The sequence below is a fragment of the Saccostrea cucullata genome, unplaced genomic scaffold (genome assembly GCF_032062105.1).
Source record: "Saccostrea cucullata isolate Sc308-1 unplaced genomic scaffold, CSIRO_AGI_Scuc_v1 ctg312, whole genome shotgun sequence".
Taxonomy (NCBI): Eukaryota; Metazoa; Mollusca; class Bivalvia; order Ostreida; family Ostreidae; genus Saccostrea; species Saccostrea cuccullata.
Window position 1 is genome coordinate 140,536 of NW_026929887.1, and position 3,266 is coordinate 143,801.

Below are 3,266 nucleotides of genomic sequence, written 5' to 3' on the forward strand. Positions count from 1 at the left end.
ATAGCATGTCCACAAGGGAATTTAACTTGACGTGCAACTCTTCGGCAGAAATCCATATCAAATAAAATAGAAATTTACATAGTTCATTTTAAGTCATTGATGCCATCATTTATTAGTTTGGATTTGTTTTTGTTGGGGGTTTCAACCTACTGAAGAACATTATACTTTAATATATGGAAATCTTTAATATATAGATTTTATTATAAAAGTACTTTATAAAAAATGTCAAAAAGTGTAAACTTTTAATATCTGATTATTACTCTTAAATTTGAAAACACTTTAATTAATACAAAAGAATATTTATAGAATTAAATAATTAATACAAAATAATATTTATAGAATTAAATACCCTAGGCTCTTTCTTCTTTTCATTAAATCCTCTGAAATTTTCAAATCCATGAAAATAAATTCCACGCTGCTCAAACTTGGGGACATGAGGATCAAGATACCATTGTGTATCAGACAAAGCCTTTACTGTACTCTTCCCCAGTGTGCCGACCTACAGTATACACAATTATTTTGAAAAACAATACTACTATGAAATTTTCTTGATTAAAAGGGCACGCATGTTATATGACTGTAAGTTTGCTTCTATTATAAGAAGTGCTATTAATGGACAACCAAAGCAATGAAGCTGGTTATTTTTCCTCATGGAATAAATGAGTAACCATATAAGTGAATATTTAAGCGAGACACAAATTTAGCGATTGGATCGCAAAAAGTGGCATTCTATTTTTAGCTAGATGTAATTTTAGCGATTTTTAAATGCTCACAAAAGGAGTTATTATAAATAAAAAGCAATTAATTTTTAGCAATATTCAATTTTAGCAATCTGAGCACCCTCACAAATAATGCCAAAATTAAATTCTCCCTAAAAATTCTGCTTACAGGGTATAATTTAAAAAATATGATTTAATCAATGTCTGGGTTTTTTTTTACCTGTAGAGGAGTAAACCCCACCCCTCTTTCTTTCATGATCTTCAAAACCAGGCTATATAACTTGTCTTTCGAGTTGATCTCATTTCTGAAAATATTAAAAGAGTTCCTTTCAGACAAGATGTTTAAATTATTAATATATGCTGCTCTCCATTTTTTTTTTCTACATGGATCAAAGTCTCATACAAACCCCAAAGTAAGATCCAAGCTTTTCATTTACTGACTAACACCATACTTGACTGGCACAGCATTAAAAAAAATGATAGGATACAGGTTATAGACAGATAAAACAGGGATTGACGGTAGAGTTGAAAGGATTAATATGTGCGCTTATGTATATAAATGAGCTAATGCTAGAAAGGGTTATACAAAGATACTAAATCCAGATAACATTGCCACATTGCAGCCACAACCATTAATATGGACATAGAAGAAAGGGTTAAATATAGTACACACACCTATGTCAAAGAGAAATATTTACCTTCTTACTTGGATATCTTAAAAAAAACCTGTATTGTATAACATATATTCATATTTCATTTCAAAAAAAAAAGTTAAGTTATTTTTTTTTAACCACAAATTTCTTGTAACTGCAGATTCTGATTTTTTAACTGAACTGAACAAGTATTTATCCAGGTTTTAAATATTTTAACTTTCTTTAGCACTATGAATCATTAAAATCTGTACCATATACCAACCTCTTCTCTGGCAGTTCTGTATAACTTTTGTTGATATTCATTAGTATGCTTAAAGCATTCTTTGCTTTAGATCCTGATGAGTCATCAGTTTCTTTTCCCACATCTTAAATTTAAAACTTGATGTCAGAACTATTTGATAGATTCATACCTGTACAAGTCAACATAAAATTATTTTATTTGAAAACATAAATTTTGCAGATTTTTGAAACGCACTTGCATTCAATTGAATACATGCTTAAATGTCATATTAAAACAGCATATGAACTGAAGAAACTAACCTTTAGATCTAATGGTTACAGTTAAGAACTTCGTGCCGAAACCTTTAAGAACAGACACAGGGGTGTCGGGTGGAGTACTACATGTAGTGTCAGCATCTGATTCGTTTGTTTTGACACTTATTTCATCCACCACGACATTCCATTCACTAATGAGACCGTATACAGCATCGCCGACTGTCTGGTCATCCTTACATTTCATGAAAATTGTCCTACACTTACTATTATCTTTAAAGCACTTAAGTTCTGTTTTGAAATAAAAGGCCATGCTTGTTCATGACCTCAAAACCATGCTTATTCATCTTATCTAAAACTACAAAACGCTTGAATCAATACCTTAAAAAGGTCACTATTTTAAGCGTTTACATGATTTTGATCACGAATATGTAAAATTTAAACCACGTACGATCATTTCCGGATTTATTTGTTATAATTGGAGAATAATTCGGTCGACGGTAATAAAAAAAGGACTGAATTGAATTTTTATTTTTATTCCAAAACTACAAAAATGAGGTTGGCGGATCCGTAAAACAACTACATAAAAAAAATGGCCTAGGATACATAATTCTGTGAATCGTTTTTGATGTAGATGAACGGCCTTGCCGTGGTTACTAAAAATAGAAATTTCTTTGAAATTCTTTCAAAATGCTACTCCTCCTACAGTTTTGGTCTGATTTCAGTATTACTTGGCAAACAACTAGAATACACTAAGATACATTATTCTGTGTATCGGTTTTTGATTACAATGAATGGTGTTGTCGTGTTACTAAAAATAGAAATATCTGTAAAATTGCTTCAAAATGCTACATCTCCTACAGTTTTTGTCTGATTTCAATATAACTTGGCACACAAGTATACTACACTAAGATATATAATTCTGTGTATCGGTTTTTTGATTTCGATGAACTGTGTTGCCATGGTTACTAAAAATAGAAATGTCTGTAAAATTGCTACTCCTCTTACAGTTTTGGTCTGATTTCAGTATAACTTGGCACACAAGTAGACTACACTAAGAACATAAAGAGACTTTATCAACGATTATTATTCTATTTAATGCTGTTTATAAAGTTTCAAATCCCAGCTTCTTAAGTATCTTGTCTTCCTTTGCTATAAGTTCAAACCAATAGAGCTTCAGTCTCGACAGAGACTTCTGGTTTATTTAAAAGTTTAAAACAGTCTTGTCATTAACAACACATGGATTAAAGTCTATTGATATATGTATATGATTCTAAATCCTTCCACAATCAACGATAACTAGAACTGTCCAATAGGGACAAATACCCCCCGCTGGGTTTTTCAGAGAAGGTGCCAATTAAAAAATACTTTATGGATCTAGAGATGTTCACAATTTACTTTA

The 3,266-nt window shown here is 30.9% G+C and overlaps 1 protein-coding gene across 1 annotated transcript; it reads right to left on the reverse strand.

Moving 5' to 3' along the window:
• Positions 1–374: 374 nt before the first annotated feature.
• Positions 375–2,176, reverse strand: LOC134282378 (uncharacterized). Its single transcript, XM_062764776.1, has 5 exons — positions 1,913–2,176; positions 1,635–1,737; positions 1,418–1,433; positions 940–1,024; positions 375–499 (listed from the first exon to the last, which is right to left on the reverse strand). The coding sequence occupies exons 1-4, from the start codon at positions 2,109–2,111 to the stop codon at positions 1,019–1,021; spliced, it is 324 nt and encodes a 107-aa protein (XP_062620760.1). The 5' UTR covers positions 2,112–2,176; the 3' UTR covers positions 375–499; positions 940–1,018.
• Positions 2,177–3,266: the final 1,090 nt, after the last annotated feature.

Bases quoted from the DNA above. Each gene is read 5' to 3' on its own strand.
- LOC134282378 (XM_062764776.1), bottom strand. From the start codon at position 2,111: ATGAAATGTAAGGATGACCAGACAGTCGGCGATGCTGTATACGGTCTC. The intron at 1,738-1,912 runs GTTAGTTTCTTC...TTTAAATTTAAG, and splicing joins TGTAACCATTAGATCTAAAG to ATGTGGGAAAAGAAACTGAT.